Source organism: Balaenoptera acutorostrata, chromosome 6 (assembly GCF_949987535.1).
Source record: "Balaenoptera acutorostrata chromosome 6, mBalAcu1.1, whole genome shotgun sequence".
NCBI lineage: Eukaryota > Metazoa > Chordata > Mammalia > Artiodactyla > Balaenopteridae > Balaenoptera > Balaenoptera acutorostrata.
Window position 1 is genome coordinate 86,189,953 of NC_080069.1, and position 19,163 is coordinate 86,209,115.

The following is a 19,163-nucleotide window of genomic DNA, read 5'->3' on the forward strand; positions in this document are numbered from 1 at the left end:
TTGGCAAATTTGCAAATTTCTGTATGTCGTGGACTTTCTTGACTAGCTTATTAACAGTTGATGCCATATATAAAAGTATTTGTGTGGGATACTGGCTCTGGGCAAAAGATAAGGGGCAAATATGTGCTAAAAAGGCTTGGGCTGTGGTGGGGAGATCAACAACTTGGGTTCTTGGGATGTTATTATGGTACAAAGTATGGACCAATTTGAGGACCTCTGGCAAAATGTCCAATCCTAGGCTCTTGCTTTGGGAATCCTAACATGGTGATGAAGAACATGGATCCTGGAGTCAGACTGTCTCCAGGCTGTGCCGCTAATTCTGACCTTGGGCAAATCACCTAAAAGCTCTGTGCTTCACTTCCCTTATCAATGAAATGGAGGGATGGTACAAAACTCACAGGGTTGTTTTGAGAGTGAAATGAAACGAGCCACGGAGAAGCACACAGTACCTGACGCTAACTTGAGATGTTGCCCAAGAAATGTTACCACAGTTAGCCATCGGCTTACGCCAGCCAGCAGGAGACAGAGGTGTCGCGTGGAAACCTCCGCACAGCCTGCACAGCAGCCGGCCAGAGGCAGACACTTCTCCCTCCAGGGGCAGCGGGGAGTGGCCTAATTTGAATTCTCACACTGTTCCTGAGAATGTGTGCATCCTGAAACAGACACTTGGGGACACACAAGGAAACTACAAGGCATCTGTCAGCTGCAACGTTTATGACCCCGAGACCAGAACCAATGGCCATTTGGCTTGGTTTGCTCTCCTCGTGAATGTGGTTTTAGCTAGATCGAAGTCAAGAGTCCTCACATCCAGTCGTGTGATCTCATCTGTAGGGTTTGAACGACATACCCCCAATGTTTCTTCTGGGTTTTTTTACCATGGACTTTTATCACTACACTGCTCGCTGTGGAAGAGGACGAACTCTGCCTTAAGACCTAATACGAGCCTGAATGTATTACCAGAATGGCATCCAAAAAGGTAGTTGGTGACACCGAATTCTTGCCCTTGTTATTTTAGCAGGACAGGCTACCAAATTTGCAAGGTCTAGGACAAAATGAAAATGCAGGCCCTAGCCTCAAAATTGAGAATTTGAAGAAGGTGGAGAGCGGAGCATGAAACCAATGGTGAGGCAGGGCCCCTGCAAGACCAGGGCCAGTGCAGTTGCACAGGCTGCACACCATGAAGCCAGACCTACATTTCTGTATTCCCTCTCATGAGCAACTACAGCAGAAAGCCTAAAATTTAATACTGAGCCTGGCAGGTGCATAATTTACAACTCAAGATGGAAATAATATCCTACAATGTAAGAATCTATCCTCTTGATACTATTATTTTAAGGGATGTGAAATTGTCACTAAGATCTTAGAATCCTTTGTATACTCACTTAGAAGCTAAGCAAGGAAGCAAACCAATATTATTTCAAGTCCTTTATTTACTTACATAGTGGCTGGAGTCCTTATCGTCCACCTTTCTTTTTTTGATGTCATTGGAAAACTCGGGTCCATTTCTGCGTTTATCTGTGCCTCTTAGACTGTCTGGGACCAAGAGGGAGTTACTCTGCAAGACAAAAAAAATTAATCAAAGATTTCTTCCCAGGTCTCCCTGTACACATGAAAACCCCACCTGGATGTGATAGCTGGTTTAGAAAGGTGATGCCTACATGGCCTTTCGTTCCATTTAATTCGTCTCATCTGAAGACTTTGATGGCAAACATTTATAGAGATTTAAGCACTTAAAAGGGAGACCCTGACTATGCACTCAAGCCATCCAAAGCCTGGTGGACCCTTCAGGCCCTGCTCACTTAAAATGTTCTTCTGTTCTGTTTGCTGTTAGAGAAATGGGAGCCTGCTGTTTATATGTGGATGTGTTTTTATTCTTTCCCACTGAGACTCCCTGGTCAGGAATAAGAATGGCCTATGAGCAAAACCTGAGATCACTCTATTAGACATATTCTGTGACTGTAAGAGTCAATGTGTGCCTCTCTAGAAAGACACAAAGAGAACGGGTGGGATTAACAGCATGGTTTCCTAAAAGGCAAATCACATTTTCCACAGTAACAATGAAGGAACTCTTTTGAGTTCTTTTAATTTATTGTTGAAAATAAGATTTGGTGTTCCTTGCCAAGAGCACTGAAATTTAAGACCCAAAGCAGGAATTCCAGCCAGTGAATCTTCAACAGCAAGGCCAGCTCCCACACACAAAAGCAGGAACAAGGACTAATCTTTTCCACAAACCACACAGGATACTTTCATTCACATGTGCTGAGTATGAACTGTTGACCCAAAGAAAACAGGCATTTTAGATATTTGAGGGTCACATGACACGATCTGACATCCCTTCAATTCCCATCTCCCCTCGGGGCTAAAGCATCAGAACATGTTACAATGAGTTCTTTTAAGTGCGGGATTAGCATACGCAAGGGGGCAATTTGTTCAGTGATGTGTTACTGCCTTGAACAATGCTGAATGGGCTGTGCAAAAACTTTCTTTCTCAAAGCCCGGATAACCCCAATTTCTGAAAGATGTTGAAGAACTAAGTCGGGGAGTCCAGGGCCAACAAACAGTAATGTTACCTTTCTCTGCCACAATATAAAATAGAAGGGGCCTGGGGAAACCTTTAAGTTAATTTTGCACCTCTAATGCAATAGTACGTACCATGAGCAAATCTTTAATGGTCCATTTTTAGAGGCCACGGATGGGTCTTCGTTCCTAACCAGCCCAAGGAAATCAGCCAGGTGGCTGGCTCTCAAAACTCCCCCGTGAAAACCGTGAACCCCACCATGGGAACGTTCTCAGCTCAACCACACACAGGAGGAAATCAAAAGTGGGAACCAGAAGGCATTCTGAAGCCTCTCTGCCCACTTCAGAGGCTGCCTCTGAAGCAGCTGAGCTTTCATTCACGACCGTTCAAGCTCCACAAATGCCAGGAGGCTTACATAAAAGCAGGGGGGAGGGACCAATGCAATTCAATATAGAGAAGCTCAGAATAATGTCTTGAGCTCAGTGAGGGGCTGAAAGGTGAGCTGGCTGGATCCCTGAACTAATTACATTGGTAAATGTCTGCTAAAAACTAACCCCTCTGACCCAGACCCACAGCCTGACAGGTCGCAGGAGACTTAACAAAACTGCAAAGTGCTTACATGCTGGGGAGGGGAGAAGCAGCTTGAGCTCATGTGGAAAAAGCGTCCATACACACCCGTCTGTGTTCTAGATTATGTCAGCCCCGAAGTCTCCTCCTCCAGACTCAGACCAGATACATTAAGGGCAAGGCTGTATCATACTCAGCTTGACGTCTACCCACTTGCCCAGCAGAATGGAGCACAGAGTTGGTGTCCGCTCACAATTTAAAAGTTAGTCTCTTTCCCCAGGGTCCCCTGTGTAGCCCTCCTGCTGTAATTAGCACTGGGCATCCAAACCACTCAGCCATCCAAAGACAGCTTTTTAATGATCTGATTTTTTGAATGTCAAGTGGTACCGTGAACACAAAAGTAAACGACACGCCTATTAGGAACAATGCAATTTCTGCTAGAAACAATAACATTTCTCTGGCTAGACCTGTAAGCCTGTCAAGCTTTGAGGCTTCTGCGTCTCCATATCAGAAGTTAAATTCCCGTGTGAGCAGCTTAAGTGAGGCCTATAATCTGAATGCGTTTTGCAAAGCTCTGAAAGTTCTTCTAAATTTAGATGGGGCTGGTAATTAGCACCCTTGCTTATCTGAAAATTGGCTCCATTCAGATGGAAGATTGAGACAAGTTACAGAACGAAATGTCTCATCATACCTTTGATGCTGTAAAACTGATTCAAAACAAGGCAGCGCATGTATGTCCATGACACTCTCTCACCCTGTCACATCTCACCCCTCCCCCTCCCCATATCCTCAAGTCCATTCTCTAGTAGGTCTGTGTCTTTATTCCCGTCTTGCCACTAGGTTCTTCATGGCCTTTTTTTTTTCCCCTTAGATTCCATATATATGTGTTAGCATACTGTATTTGTTTTTCTCTTTCTGACTTACTTCACTCTGTATGACAGACTCTAACTCCATCCACCTCATTACAAATACCTCCATTTCATGTCTTTTTACGGCTGAGTAATCTTCCATTGTATATATGTGCCACATCTTCTTTATCCATTCATCCGATGATGGACATATATACACTACCAAACGTAAAATAGATAGCTAGTGGGAAGCAGCCGCATAGCACAGGGAGATCAGCTCGGTGCTTTGTGACCACCTAGAGGGGTGGGATGGGGAGGGTGGGAGGGAGGGAGATGCAAGAGGGAAGAGATATGGGAACATATGTATATGTATAACTGATTCACTTTGTTATAAAGCAGAAACTAACACACCATTGTAAAGCAATTATACTTCAATAAAGATGTTTAAAAAAACAAAAACAAAACAAAAAAAAGAACAAGGCAGCGAAGAGTATGGGCTGCAGAGGCCTGGGAGAGCCACAGTCCAGAGCCAGGGGGTGCCTGACTCACGCCGCAGCCCCACCAAAGGCGAACCACTTTCTTTTACCCTTGTTCCCATGAAACTTGCTTGCTGTGTGTAATGGTTCCTGACATCCTCCAGCCCTGACACTGCTCTCATTGTTGTTCTGGACTTAAGCAAATAGTTCCAGCCTAATGGACTTCATTTGCTGTTGGCAACAAAAACAGTCTTGCTTAACTACTGCCTAGGTGACCCTAATCCTCATGGTTACCTCACTTGCTCCCCAGAAACCCAAAAGTGACTACATGGGTAGTACTGGACGTCTCCTAATGCCATTAAGTCTTCTTCCCTCATGCTGCATTTTGTTCTCACGTACTGTCTTATGTTCCTCAGGGCTCAGAAGTGGAATACAGTCATCTTGATGGTTGTTCTGAACCACTGTACACATATTTTAAGAATGAAGAGATTATACTGGGTACTGACTGAATATCCTTTGGATCCTTCAAAATTTAAGGCTTTACCTTGATTTGTTAGATTTGAATGAGGAGAAGACAGACTCACATTTAACATTAAAATTTAATATTTAATCAACATTTAAGAAGAGCCTGTTTGTAAAAGAATAAAACTGAGGTTGCTTCGCTTTAAGTTACTGAAAAAGTCATGCATTCTAAACACTGAAGATAATTAGGACCAAACTTCTCAAGACGCCAAAGCAACCTTAACACATATTCATCCTCTTCATCCTCCTCAATTTATCTAGAAGATGTTCAGAGGGGGAGGCGATTTGCCTAAGGTCAAGAAGCACTAGCCGTTAAGTCAACTTGCCTGTGCTCCCAGAAGAAGTGATTTTTAAACTCAGTTTATATACATCAAATACCTGTACCCAAATACTTGACCCCCAAATACTTCTCACTTAAAAGTCACATTGGCTCTTTAACCTATTGAGCTTAATATTCTAATGTGACATAATAATGCCTACTGCATGCTATCTCTGATTCCCCCCACCTCCTAATCGCAGACACACCTTGATTTACTTGGTTATATGCCCACCATAAAAAAATTGTGAACATTTAAAAAAAAAAAAAAAAAAAAGAACATTTTACAGCCTACTTTTAAATGACCTGAAAACAGTCCCAAGTTCCTGGTTTTCCACTCATGAATCCTACCATTTACAACCCAAGATGCACACTAAAAAAGACCCCAGCAGAGAGCAACAAAGCAGCTCAGGTACTCACAGCACTGGCTTCATGTCTCATCGACCACCAAGAATAGTGGTTCCACAGACCTATTTGCTGCTGCAGCCTTCTCTTCCCAGAGTCCATATCTTGAAAGATATGTATCGACCAAACAGCATTCATCAAGTAAAATTGCCCTTTCAAATTTTTATTTGCCAGAGTTTTTTAATCAACATGAGAAGTAGTGTTACCACACTGACTGATATACTCTAATTCTAGCCAAGAAACTTGATGTTTTATTTCACCTTGCAGCTGGTAAAATTTAATCATCTGCCAGACTTTTTCAAATACTGTAATTATTGGGCAGACTCCTTCTACAAATGTTCTGAGAACTGGGATTTCCAGACTGTATGTAAGTTTTCCTTTGTTTAAAAATTTTCTTAAGAACCAAACAAAATCATCTTATTTACCTTATGTCTTCTACAAGAACTCAAAGTAGAAGTTTTATACAGCCCATGGGGGATATTACAAATCTGAGCATATCAAGATCTAAAAACCCATTATGTTTTCAAAACAAGCTAAAATTTGAAAACCATGATGATTTTCCGCACCTAACAAGTTGCATACCTTGACGGGAATAGAGCCAAGTAAAACGATAAAGGGAGAGGCAGACCAGACAAGTCTCTGAAGAAAACAAGTTCCCTCTGAAATGTTCAGTACCAGAGACAGAGTGTCTAAAAGACCTGTTAGCCCAACTGGTATGCTTTTCTCTTCATCTATATATAGAGACTACACATGAAATGACTTGATGAGGTGTAAGAACAGAGAAAACGTTATGAACCACAAGAAGGGACCCATCCCTCCTAAAATCTAAAATATCTGAGAACCTAAAACCTCAGTGGGCAACTGCACTGACAACAGACGAATTGTTCACTGTGGTTACCCTGTGCTTCCTGAGGGTCACTTCATGCACTAACAGTGATGTGATGGTTAAGAACAGGTACAAGAGTGAGCAGAAAAGCTGCTCAGAAGAGAAAAGAAAAAGTAGGAGGTCTTCCAATATTACAACTGGTGTGCACTCCTTGAGTGGTCAGGTCCAGAGCACCATTTCCCAAATAGGTGAACCATGTTTTATAAAAACACACACGAGAACCGTTCCCTGCTGAGTGGGCGCATGTTAACTAGAGAGTTGGTGGCATGTGAACCCAGTGGGTAGAAGTGGACAGTGTATTCTCTTAAAGTAAAAATAAACATGCAAACACCCAAGTATTAAACCATACCTTCATATAAGAACTTACCATGTAAGTAGAAGAGTCTTTTGAACTTCAAAAAGCATTCAGTCGAATCAGAAGAAAATGTCAAGAGTTGGACTCTGTACCACCTTTATTCTGACCATTCTAGACAATAATGTTTCTATTTCATGCTCTGAACACTCACCCCCCTCAAGACCAAGGTAGAGAGACTCAGCTGCTTTAATATGAATAAAAAATAGTCTTTAAAGTCTTGTTCCAAGAATTTTACTTTTCTTTGGCAATTTAACAGGAATGGTTGTTCATGTATACAGAGGCATCTTGGAAGGTAAACTCCAGAATATATAAAAGAAAGCATGTTTACATTGTCAGCGTGGCCAAAACCCTTTATAAGAGTATTCATGTATCCTTCATCTATCCTGAGACCTCAAAGCAATTCTTCTGCCGACCAAGTCTAAACCTTGAAGCCACCAGCAGCAAATGTGAAAGGAAAACCCGTTCATGGAGACAACAAAAGCAAGACAGGTTTCCCTAACGTGAAAATAATGCACATTATTCCAATGGATTTCTTTAGCTGCCATGCTAATTCCCCTTGGGAAAGGTGTCCTCCTCACAGGAAAAGTGTCTGTGTCAGAGGTACAGATTGGAAACTCATGACACCTCATTTATCCTCAGTTACACTAAGGCAGTGGGAACCTAATTTGCTAGCACACTCTACACTGACAATTAACTTCTCGGTGAACATTAAAACAATTAGGTGACGACGCACCCCATCACATCTGTGTGCCTTCTCATCCACACCTGGTACCAATTAAGCCATCACCCTGTGTGGTACTTTGTGCCGCAGTCCAGTTGGTCATTCACGTATTCTGTGTGACAAATGCATTTTTAACCTATAAAATTAATGGATCCCCACTTGTCAACAGTGAAGAGTGGAAGCAAGTGGAGACATGTGGAAATGTGGAAATCACATCTTGGAAGACTGGCTGTGAAGCAGGCCTAAAGGGTACATGTCTATTTTTCATATTGTTTAAAGGCAAAATATGTGAAAAAAACAAAAAAAACAGGGTGTTCTTGCACCTCGATCTAAGAACTTGGCACTGTCGGACGCAGATGGGCGACTCAGGAAGATGCTCAGGATAAAACGGGGCCACAGACATACACCCCCAGTGAGTATCTGGGCTGGAAGAAGTACTACACCACAAAACGCCTTCGGCATCACTCGCTACATCCACGGCTTGCCCTTCCACCCTCCTTCTCCAGGTAAAACAAAATAAAACCAATAAAAACTCTGGAGCTCACAACAAATATAACTGTTTAAAAATAATCTTTAAATGACCTCGTAACACCTTCATTCCCCTAATCAGGACCGTGGTCACAGCAAAAATCAAATTTGTATTTCAAACCTTTTCTAGAAGCATGTTTTCGAAGTGCTCTTCCTTCTCCAGCCCTTGATGAGATGCTTCTACTGCAAGAAAAGGTCCTGAAACTAGAAAGCACTGGGTCAGGACTTGACTGTGGTATCTGGATATCTGACGGTACTTAACCCATCTCTCCTCATCAGAAAGACCGAGACACAAAGTTTATCGCTTACTGGGTCCTAGAGGGAATACTAAAAATGATGATCAGGCCAAAAGGAAAATAACAGTTTACAAAATCTGCTCCAAAGTGTGGGCATTAAGGTTTCTAATTACAGAACACAAAATGAAGCCTAAAAAAGTTTGTGGAGGGAGAAAATAGCCTCTACCTGCTTTCTGTTTGTTTAAAGATGCCCTATCCTCACTGAGATCTCAGGGAGGTAAGACCTGAACATTCTCTGGTCACGCACAGGTCCTGACGTCCGCCTGGCAAGCTCCGGCCCCACAGCGGGCAGACACCCCACCTGGCCCAGGAACACGCCACCCCCGACAAGCAAGAAGCTGCCAGTGCTTTCCTTCCTTCAGGGGGTCAACCCTTCTCGTGGCAAGTGATGCTGGTTTTCCCAGAAGATCTATTTTTTTAAGCACAGGGTTTTAAATTCTGCCAAAAGAAAAATCTACTGAGGCAACCGCGTAAGAAAACTTAGTGTTTTCCACTGTGCCTTAATATTGAGATGTCAGGTGATTCATTTCAGTTTTATCCTTTATCTCCAGGCAATTCCTTGACATAAGTCAGGTCAACAACATTTAGGCGAAAACACCTCCTCCTGGTCCCTGTTTACCTTTGATGAATTCGAGCATCATGAGACTGATCAAGTTCCTAAGAGGCTGGGATGGGTTTTGTGATGCCGACACACTAAGAATCATTAGGAATAGCCACCGGTCATGTGAGCCCTCATCTCCACAACAGCCTCACACATTTTTTAAAAAGGAAACCACAAGTAACTACACTGACAGTGACTAACGACGCATTTACTGTTGTCTGGCTACCCTGCAGGTAGAGCCAGGGAGGACTTTCCGAAAGGCTTGCTACAGTTATGTCTGATGACTTCCCATTTGTGGTCCCTAAACCCTCACCCTGCAGAGAGCCACCATCACCACTTCATAGAAGGATGAGAAATCTTGCCTGTGCAGCCAGAATTCCACTGGGGTCTGCCTTTGTCCAAAACCCATGTTCTTTCTATCATTGTCCCCTTTCCCCCCACACCCACAGTGCCGCGGTCCTAAAGAGCCACTGGGAGATGCTGTGACATTCAAAAAAAATAAAATTTCAGAAGCAGGCCAAGAGTGAAGTATTCCCCAAAGCAAGCCTTACACCTTATTTCCTCCTTGCTCTCTATATCGCTGAGTGTCGTCTTAGAAAAAAGTGAAGTGATGGGTGATCCGTAACCAGGATCTGGTCCTACCTCTGTCGATAAACTAGTGAAGTACAACAGCTAGAGAAGAAAAAGATAAAGATACCCCCTTACATTAAATAAAGTGATGGCTGTCATAACTACTTTTAAATAAGTTCTAAATGTGAACATAATTTTAGAAATGTTATAGGAGTGGCAACAGGGTCCCTCAGAAAGACATGATCTAAATCTCCACCTCTGTTAATTAACTATATGACCAAAGAAACCCAACCTCCTTACTCTTGGTGTCTTATTGAGAAAATGATGGTGACGCACCAATCTGAACTCTGAAGTAGATGAAAAGTGCTTAGACTTTTCTGGGCCAGGAACCCCTTTGGAGAATTTAATGAATGTTATGATCGCTCCTCAGCATTATGTAAGAGCCCTGACCCACTCGGCATACAATTTTAGAGGGGTCCCAGGACCTTCTGAAGTCCACTAGGAACCCGCCTTAAGTCTACAGATCGTCCCTGTTCTGAGTCTCTCCCACACAGCCCCCTCAAGTCTCCTCCCTCTTCCAAATGTTCCAAATAACGATCACACGAGTTAGATTATTTCAGTGCTTTTCGTTCAACACATAATTTGACTTTGACATTAAAAGATATCACTGCAAAATGACAGCAAGTATACGCAGTGCCTCGGCCAGTGCCTGGCACATAGTTAAGTGGTCAATAAATATGTTAAATGAATGAGTATTTAAACATCCATTCTATCATTTTTCTTAAAAGCCATACAACTCCTTGTCAATTCTCTAACTCCAGGTCTTTCAAGTAGACGTATTTAAAGGACATTCCCTTCAGCCAAAATTTAGTGCAATTCATCTTTAAATTAATTGGGATATCTGAAGTTTTTATTACTCCTGAAGAAATAAAGGCTTTTGTTAGGTCATTTTTTTGCTCAGTAGTAGCACTCTGGTAAATAGGCTTATGTTAAAAAAAAAAAAGGTTTGCGAATTAGAAAACAGCCAAACAGCAAAATACACCTCTCAAAAGTTACTAGCTGGGCTTCCCTGGTGGCGCAGCGGTTGAGAGTCTGCCTGCCGATGCAGGGGACACGGGTTCGAGCCCTGGTCTGGGAAGATCCCACATGCCGCGGAGCAACTGGGCCCGTGAGCCACAACTACTGAGCCTGCGCGTCTGGAGCCTGTGCTCCGCAACAAGAGAGGCCGCGATAGTGAGAGGCCCGCGCACCGCGATGAAGAGTGGCCCCCACTTGCCGCAACTAGAGAAAGCCCTCGCACAGAAACGAAGACCCAACACAGCCAAAAGTAAATAAATAAATTTATAAAAAGAAAAAAAAAAAAGTTACTAGCTTTATCATTCATCCCTTTCAGAAACAAGAAACTTAAAAATAGTGTCCATATTTTCTCTCTGTCCTTAGCACCTTTATTTCCTGGGTTTTACATTAAACAGGTTACACTAAGGTTCATTTGTTTTCCTACCATAAAACCTTAAACCAGCAAATGGAATAATCTGTCACTAAAAATAAACTATGTATGAACCAGTTTTAGACTCACAGATAACAATCCACACACACTCACATGTCCTCTGACATAAGTCCCTGATTTTTGCACTTGATATAAAAAATATGTTTGTTCAACATAGCAAGAAGAGCAGGAAAAAAAAATAAGACTATATGCCAGCCTAGAATTTTTTAGAACTCCCTGGTCTTCTTTATGGCAGACGTTCTCAGAGTTTGGTCCAAGGACCCTGAGGGTGTCTCTCTGTGGGCAGATTTCTTCCAATACTTAAACCAAAACAATGTATGGCAACAAAGAGAACGCAGAAGCTGAGAATTCAACTGCCCTCTTTTAGGCCAGGCATTAAAGACATTTGCAAATGTGCAAAAAAGAACAAAACCACTCTTCCCACTCCAATTTTTAATTTTGGAAAACAGTTATTTTTCATTAAAAATGTTATTTATGTTAACACAAGTAGCTCTTTATCTGTTTAAGTGATTTTAAAATCTGTTTTATTTCTAACCCAGAAAATTTTCAAAATATATGACACACATAAACAATAGTTCTCTGGGGTCATCAGTTACTTTAAGGGTAAAAGATTGAGACCATGAGGTTTGAAAATCGCTGCCCTATAGCCACTGCTCTTAACCCCTCAATGAGGGAACAAACAAAACAGCAGTACAGAGCAATGAATTGACTTTATCTGCCAAGTAAAATTCAACTTCATAATTCAAACCACTTTATTAAACAGATAAGTACTATAATATTTTAGGAGCTAATAGTACACATCATCTCATTACCCACTGAGTCTCATATTTAATTTTACACAAGTTTGAAGAGAGCTAATTTTATGTAACTGCAGCAAAATCCCACTTATATGGATAGTGAACAATTTACTTCCTCTCTACAGACTGAATTAAATTTTTAGATTAAAAATTAGTGTAGTTTCTCCATTTTATATTATCATTACCATTAGTTTTCTGTAATAATCACACAGGAAACTCAGCATATATACTTATTCTGGAAATACTCTTTGAAATTATTATTAAGACTTGACAAAAATTTGGTGTGAAAAAGGAGACATGCAAATAACACATTAAGTAACCATGTATTTTATATTATTTTATAGATTGGTTTATGCAATGTATCTACCACATTTGGACTTAAAAGTTCAGGTTGCTAACTCAACACGGACTTACTAACTAAACTAACTAGACTTGAAAACAATCCACAGCTGCCTGAAATTCAAGAACGATTTAATACTTCATTAAGGGTACAACTCATTAACCTTCGTCCACCTTACTCTCACTTCCCCAATCAAGTTCTTGATTACATCTTCCAGCCAAAATTACACACAGATTATTAGACATACTCAGAAACACAGTCACACCGAGTTATAGAAAAATGCCTCTACGAGCTTAAGTGTGCAAATTCTACTCTTTCCTGCCACTGGCATTTCAGAGAGGCATACACCATGGTATCCCTTCCACAACTGTCTAGAACTCTTGCTAAAACTTTCTGCAGCCTTGTATCTTCTAGTATTTTTGTTGCTTTTCCTTGGTTCTTTGAGAAAGGGCTTGTGATACATGTACCTACATATCCCTACACATCCCTCACTACAGATATATTTCCTATATTACCTTACATATAGTAAGCATTCAATAAATATACCGTGACTTAAGGTGGAACAGTAGTACTGATAATATAAAGTTGAAATAAAAATAAAGTCTCAAACCTAGAATAAATTCAATAGAGTAAAACATGCAGCAGACTAACGCACGTGGGCATTCCCAACATCATCTTCTGCCATCTCTATTCTCTGGCCCAGGATTAGGGTTTTTAATTTGATACTCTATTGAATGAACATGGCAGAAAAGACGACAATCTACAGGGGCACTGAAACAGCAAAATAGAAAGGTCACCTCCATAAATCAGTTTACTTAGGTCCATACTTTCGGAGTAGGTAATTTTATTCCCTAGATCTAATTTTTTTCTCCCCTCTTTTCTCCTCCCAACATTTTCCAAAGAAAACTTACAGGACAATAATTTCAAAACTACCTACCTCATCCTTTCACCATTATCCATTCCCCCAATACATCCTGCCACATGAAGTAAACAAAGCTCTGTCCCAAAGAGAATTTTAAAAATAGCTACTGTTCTACACAGAAGGTGTGTGTGGAGGGGTGCCTAAACTTTTCAAACTGAAAAAGTTTACATATCGTCCCCCCAAACTCATAAGAAAGTATCAGAGTGATTTAAAAGTTCAGTATCCCATTTTTTAACAATATTTAGATTGAAGATATCAAAATACTGCCATGTTCAGAAAGAAGGAAGGAAGGAAGGAAGGGGGCAAAAACTGGAGATTATCTGAGCTGAAAAGGGGCCAATTTCTCATTCTGTTTGTTCCACAACATGTAAGAGACGCATTTTAGAGACAGGCCTCCCCACAAGTAACCGGCAGATATGCGTACAGATCAAACGTGCTTTATTTAAAATGGGTAAGATTTAGGCTGGCGAAAAAAAATGAACTCGATAAGCACAGAGACCCGTGCACTGAATTTCCTTGGTTTTGAGAGCTTACTCAGACACTCAGTTCTTTGGACTAAAATAAAGTTAAGTTCAAGTTCACACTCCAAGGACAATTATGAAAAGAAAACTAGATATGGAAACCTAGCAACTAAGATGCATTTGCAGAGGATAATGAATGGTTTAGGTAGAAATAACACAATACTAACTAATTTCACATATGGATTGTGACCTCTTGCTTGTAGAACTGACTTAAGATAAAAATGAATACTCTCTTAAACTACAGGTAAACCTGGACTCGAAGTGCAATGATAAACATATTTTTTAAATGGGTCTGGGGCACATAGGGATCAAAGTGTATTTTCAAGTGAGTCATCACAGCAAATAGCTTTGCCTCCCTCTCATCTGATAGAAGTTTTATATAAAAGACAAAGGGTGGGGGGAAACAGTCATATTTTTTTAAAAAAGAAAGAAAAAGAAAAACAACAGGTCGCTGTGAGAGAGTAGAATATACGTGTCTGTGCCTGTGTTTAAAGAAAGGCGGCTGAGGGTGCACTGCAGGGGGGGAGAACGCGTTTATGTGCAGCAGGCGTTAGGGTACTTACTGTGCCCGGTTCTCTGTCTGCTCCCGAGGTTACCAAGAAACGCACAGACATGCCCGTTCAGACACAGAGGCAAGAACAGAAATAAAAAAAAGGGGGGAATAATTAGAACACAAGCCCCAAACAGTTTTAAAAATGGCTTTTATTTATATAAGTCATTGCACATTCCTAATACAGTGATTTCCTGAAAATTACAGTATTTTGTAAACATAAGATTTACAGTTTAACCATACACAAAAGCCTATTTTTTTAAAATTTCTTGACAGAATAAATTACTTTTTTTCAAAAATTAGTCAAGTGCAATTTTGCCCAATATTTAATGCATACTAGAATTAAAGCCTATGAAACTAAGTAGTAACAGATGCAATTATCAAACCTTTCATTTGAACACATTCACTTTCAAATTTAACTTCTTATTTCGCCCCATTTAACAACATTACTTTCTTTGAAAATTACCCAATTAAGCAGTTAACAGTTTTCCATAATATGGTACAGGCCACTGGCATTAATGAGGCAGTTGCCAAGATGTCAAGATGCCTGCCATCTAAAGAGATGGAGAAATCTACAGATGCCCACGTTAAACCCTGAAAACCTCCAGGGTGAACTGTGTTTCAGTGGCCAAGCTGTGCGACAGACAGTTCCTCTTAGCTCATTGTTTGCTCTCTGAATGGGTTGGGGCTTTCTTTAGCGGTGCACAAACTTTGCAGCACTGTAAGAGTGTTAGGGCAAGGTCCTAATCTGGCTTGCCCGGCCTCTCACCTCTGTGGTGCTCTGCATCGTGGTGCTTCTTGTCATCTTTAATTGCCAAGTGAGACTGGCCACTCAGAGCACTAGACAGCGCCAGGAGGCCGGCACTGCCGCCGAGGGGCGGGATTCCAGGAGGCTGAAGTCCTGAAGGGTGAGGGGTGAGGGGCACTGGAGGTCCATGGCCGTGAGAAAGATGCTGAGCTTGCAACTGCTGCTGCTGTTGGTGGTGGTGGTAAGAGAGGAAGAGGAGGGAGAGAGAGGGAGGAGGTGGCAGTGGTGGTGGCAACCGGAGAGAGAGCAGACGTGACACACACACACACACAGAGGAAGGGAGCAAGGAGAGAGACAGGGAGGAAAGAGAGAAAAAAATGTGGTTAGCACTTTCAGTCCATCAAAAGCTTTCATCTGCTCAGTTATCTGATATCATATAATCTTCCCAAAACATAATCCTCAGATTGACACTGTCACTTTCTGGCCTAACTCAGCCCCTGAAAGTGTAGCTATTGATTATTAGCAAACCTGGATAAGTTAGTAAGCCCTCACACGGTGGTTAGTTCCATCTCTAAGCGCCTCCAAGGATGAAATCCAGTGCATCATTGAATCTAAGATGCCACAGATTTCAGACTCACTCTGACTTCAGAAAGGTTAAAATAGGGGAGGAGCAGATATGCATCCTATAATACAGTAACTATATTCTCAACTAGTCACCAGTTACTAGGTGACTCCATTGCACCCCAGCATTCTTGCGTTAACTTACCACAATGTTAGGATGAGACAAAACCAAACATTATCTTTAGTTAACAGAACTTAGAAAGCAGGAAGAACTAGCATCTCTCATGTACTTGTGTGCCCTTAGCTCATCAAGCCCTCACAGAATGGAGGAAGTATCGATATTCCCATTTCACAGATGGCCAGGGCTCAAGGCATTGAGTTTCTCCCACCAGGTGGCAGGGAAGTGAAGTCAACGTAGGAAGGACCCTCATGGCTGTGCTCTAGTCACGGCACCACCACATACAGAGGGAACCCTCAGGGAGCCACGCATGTGACAAATGGAAGGAACCTTAGAGACAAAACTTTGTTTATCCCTTCCTTTCTCCTGAGCCCCATGCCCCAAACCCACCCCCCGTCCGTGTCACAGAGGAAAACACCAAGACTCACACCAAGAACCCTGCTGAGGAAAGCACTCCCACCAGCTGTGTGGGACTCCAAACACGATGACCAAGTCCCCATTCCCAAATGCCTTCGCCTCTATCACTTAACCCATTCCAGAAGCTAGAAACCTGTTCACATTAGAGTATCACTGCTCTCATATATTATATTTAAGATATGTTGCAGGAAATGAAAAAGTATCCAAGCCATGGCCCTCGCACCATAAATCTGGCCACATTTCAGCTGTCCAACATAAAACTCGTTTTTGATGAGACAGTAAAAACGATTAAAGCTCAATTTCTAAGGTGTAATGTTAGGAAATTCTTAAGATTCTGATTTGTGCTCACTTCCCTGGGACTCAATTACTCGTTTTATTTATTACACCCTTTCACGTACTGAATATATTAGATCTTCACACCAGATCTTCAGCAATTTTCACCCTGACCACTGATCTTTGACTGAATCCTAAACATGCTTCCGGCACTCAAGAGCAGGAGAAAGCAGCATCTAAAAGGCAGAAATCAGCATCTAGTGTCATTTTACAGTAAATTTTCAACCACTCCTAGTACCTTTTAAAAAAATCTTTAGCAGCCAACCTTCTCTTTAAACCTCCACTCCTTCCGAAGAGAGCACAGTTCTAATGCGAGGGAAACTGGAAAACGGGCGAGGTCAGAGCAGGCAGCATTAATAATATTCTTGGAAAGTATTTATAAACTACTCATTCACCATTTGAGATCATAATAACAACTTCTTTATGCATAAAATCACCTTCCTGTCATCCCAAAGACACTAATTCTTGCTCCGTCACCTTTTAAGAGCTTGGCAATAGCAGGACATAAAACTGAAGGAGCTGGCAGCAGCATCACGGTCCACTAGGCATGCTCATTAGCGCTTAATTAGGAACTAGACACCTGCCATAAGAAATGTGCTCGGAGAAAGATGAGGAACAGGTCTGCCCTACCAGCGATTACTATCATTACTCAGAGTAAAAGCAATGTCCGGCTTCTTGGGGGGAAAGGCAGTGATGCATACACAAGCGGGTGCAGTGGGGTAATTAAGCACGGCACTGATTAAAGAAGATGAGAGAGGCTAAGCAGAGGGGAAGGAATTTAACTATAGGGTGGAGGATACCAACCCTATCACCCTTCCCTGCACCCCACCCCCAGGCCCCCTCTAAAATTCCCCCCCCAAATGGGGACACCAAAAAACAACTCCAGACGTGTGATTTTTACGTGAGAGCAAAGGCAGTCTCGGGTGCTATTTGGATATGCTAGAAGGAAGCAGATTTTCTGCCAAGCCCAAGTTGGTTTTTGGAAAGATGAACTGGAAAGCATTCTCTGATGTACTATTGAAAAGAAAGACTAAGCTTATAAAATAAAGGGGCTTTGCCACAGCTGTGAAACAGACCTGCAACGTTAAACTCAACCTTTAGGCAAATAGCTCTCAACAGGGCTATCCAACAGCCTAACTGGCCATGGCTAAGTCCCACCTCTAGCCTGCTCTAGCTTTCCAGGCCCCTTGAAGAGATAGCTCACTGCCCATTATTAGAGGCAATTAGGTTCTTCCATCCTTAGCTTGGCGATCTTGAAAGCTCCTTCTTCCTCCTTTTTTTTTTAAAAAGCATAAATCCTATCACAAAATGAAAGGAGTACTAAGTAGGTAGCGACAGGATGAATCACAGCTATTGAAGATGCTGTAGACCCAAGAAACGTGGATACTGCTGCCTCACATTCTACTTCTTTATCCTACCATGCAGTGCTCCTAGATAATATTTCCAGCTTCCTTATCTGGCCTCAGCTCGGAATACACCAGAGGGAGGAAGGGTGGGCGGGCACAATGGCTCCCATTTCACAGATGAAAGAGTGGCTTGCCGTGGGGCTCACAGCCAGAACAATGATGGCAAAGGTTTTATTCCCTAGGACAGCATTTCTCCTGTGACCCCAGCAGCCCAGTCCTGTTCACAAGGAATCAGCTGCAGACCTAGTGTTCCCACGCAAGGGGAAGGAAGAGGGCAATCTCTTTCTCCACCGAGGACCTCACGTTTCTCCCTTCCCAGGTAAGGAGATACTCTTGAGGGTATGCAATACTGCACACCCAGAGACAATCCACATTCACTATTGGGCATTTACCCGGAAATAAAACCATCTTCACGATGCAGCCTCACCAGCAGTGACAGATGGGACTTTGTTCTTAGATTTATGACTCACGAGTGCCATCTCTCCAGTCCCCACTTTCCAATACCCTACCTCTGAAAAAGGAAAGTATCTTTTGCTCTAGCTCTCTTCCAAGGAAGCTGATAAAGAAGAATCAAGCTGAAACAGAGACAGTTCTGGCTTCTCTCAGAAGAAGATGCTTAATAAGTAATAAGTGTTATTTCTAAGATAAAAAATTTATTGAAATGAATAGAGGGCCCACATCTGGGAGATTGAAACAACTGACTCCAAAAGGGCAGCCCACTTGCCCCATGTGTCCTAAAGAACATTTTTTTCTCAACATGGCTTACCTGGGACAGACTAGTACTCATCACCTTCAGCAAAAGGAAGAAACATGAATGTTACTTAAAAATATATGCTACAAGAAAAGAGATCCTGACATTGCTATATAGCCAGCAACACATCAAAAAATCCAATGGCTCTGCCAATTAGGGGAATTTACATGAATCAGTCCTCCATAGACCCAAACCTACCCAAATCATCGGGGAAACTGTAAAAGGTTTCTCAACGTGATAGCAAGGCTGGCTGGGAAAATTCAACCTTCTACCCATTCATTAGCTTGTACTAATTAGTAAACATTTTCTTTAAGTTAATGCTTATAGATTTATACATCACAGAACACATAAGCAACACAGTTTATAAAGCTATCAGAAAAGGTATTTCTGATGAACAATGGTGGTTTGGGGTAATATGTATCAATCTAGACTGGTAGCTCTTAAACAATTTCAGCACCACTTTCCCCACCCCAGGGACATTTGGCAACATCTAGAGACATCTGTGGTTGTCACAACTGGGAGG

At 41.9% G+C, this 19,163-nt stretch overlaps 1 protein-coding gene across 3 annotated transcripts in view; it reads right to left on the minus strand.

Annotated features, from left to right (window-relative positions):
• The window catches only part of LOC103005929 (TLE family member 1, transcriptional corepressor), an 87,575-nt gene that overhangs the window by 29,742 nt on the left and 38,670 nt on the right, over positions 1-19,163 (minus strand). For all 3 annotated transcript variants that reach the window (XM_057547917.1, XM_057547918.1, XM_057547916.1), the window contains exons 7-9: positions 15,016-15,220; positions 14,260-14,276; positions 1,439-1,555 (exon numbers count right to left, since the gene is read on the minus strand). In XM_057547917.1, the coding sequence (XP_057403900.1) occupies positions 1,439-1,555; positions 14,260-14,276; positions 15,016-15,220 (339 nt within the window). The remainder of the gene's footprint in view (positions 1-1,438; positions 1,556-14,259; positions 14,277-15,015; positions 15,221-19,163) is intronic.